General features: G+C 52.3%; 1 protein-coding gene across 1 annotated transcript in view; it reads right to left on the reverse strand.

The window, feature by feature from the left end:
* Positions 1 to 1,347, reverse strand: part of LOC107102880 — a 30,042-nt gene that overhangs the window by 24,930 nt on the left and 3,765 nt on the right. Inside the window, exon 4 of the mRNA XM_015402328.1 lies at positions 327 to 374. Within this exon, the coding sequence (XP_015257814.1) occupies positions 327 to 374 (48 nt within the window). The remainder of the gene's footprint in view (positions 1 to 326; positions 375 to 1,347) is intronic.

A 1,347-nucleotide genomic window follows, 5' to 3' on the forward strand; every position in this document is an offset into this window, starting at 1 on the left:
TAACCACTAACCCTTCACTAAAACTGCCCCCTGACCACTAACCCTTCACTAAACTGCCCCCTGACCACTAACCCTTCACTAAACTGCCCCCTGACCACTGACCCTTCACTACAAACTGCCCCTAACCACTGACCCTTCACTACAAACTGCTCCCTGACCAAAGCGCCATGGAAGGCGTCAGCCGGGATGAGATCATCAGAGTATTGATACCAGCTCCCCATTCTCATTTTAGCCTCACTTCTGCTAACGATGGGTAACACAGGAATTTATCTTCATAAAAAATAAAGACAAACCATTGGAAGTGAATTTAGAAATGTCTTCCTCACCTGTTTGTCCAAATAGCCTTTTCCCTCAGGATCAGCTAAATCCCAAATCTGTCAAACACAAAACAATAAATCCTCAGTGTGTGGTTCCATCTTCACTGCCCAACCTTCCCACCATGGGGTTGGTGCCACCGCACCGCTGGTCTAATCCCCGAAATAAAAACTCATTTAGCAAAACATAAAGCTTTGATTAATCTTTAGATTGACCCTAACCTCCCATAGATGGAAGGCGACTGGATGAGAACCATTTTGGACTCGATGGAACCAGTGATTCTGAGGAAGATGGCCGGTCTGCTTTGAAGGCTAAGCTTAAAACTCTCCAAGCAGCGGGAGCTAGCGGTTCTTCAACCATTCTTCCCTCTAGATGTCAGTATTTCATTGTTTTCTTAGGTTCAGCTTGGAAAGAGCTTAATTAACTAATTATAAACATCCTTCACAGCTGGCAGCCCGCAGCTAGCAGTCTTTAGCCTGCAGCTAGCAACCCGCAGCTCGCAGCCCGCAGCTAGCAGTCTGCAGCTAGCAGCCGGCAGCTAGCAACCCGCAGCTAGCAGCCCGAAACCAGCAGCCCGCAGCTAGCAGCCTGCAGCTAGCAGTCCGCAGCTAGCAGCCTGTAGCAAGCAGTCCACAGCTAGCAGACCGCAACTAGCAGCCCAAAGCCAGCAGCCTGCAGCTAGCAGTCCGCAGCTAGCAGCCTGCAGCTAGCAGTCCGCAGCTAGCAGCCTGCAGCTAGCAGTCCACAGCTAGCAACCCGCAGCTGGCAGCCCGAAGCCAACAGCCTGCAGCTAGCAGCCTGCAGCTAACAGTCTGCAGCTACCAGCCTGCAGCTACCAGCCTGCAGCCTTAAGCCTGCAGCTAGCAGCCTGCAGCTAACAGTCTGCAGCTACCAGCCTGCAGCTACCAGCCTGCAGCCTTAAGCCTGCAGCTAGCAGCCTGCAGCTAACAGTCTGCAGCTACCAGCCTGCAGCTACCAGCCTGCAGCCTTAAGCCTGCAGCTAGCAGCCTGCAGCTAACAGTCTGCAGCTAC

Source organism: Cyprinodon variegatus, unplaced genomic scaffold (assembly GCF_000732505.1).
Source record: "Cyprinodon variegatus isolate N-32 unplaced genomic scaffold, C_variegatus-1.0 Scaffold1336, whole genome shotgun sequence".
Classification (NCBI taxonomy): Eukaryota; Metazoa; Chordata; class Actinopteri; order Cyprinodontiformes; family Cyprinodontidae; genus Cyprinodon; species Cyprinodon variegatus.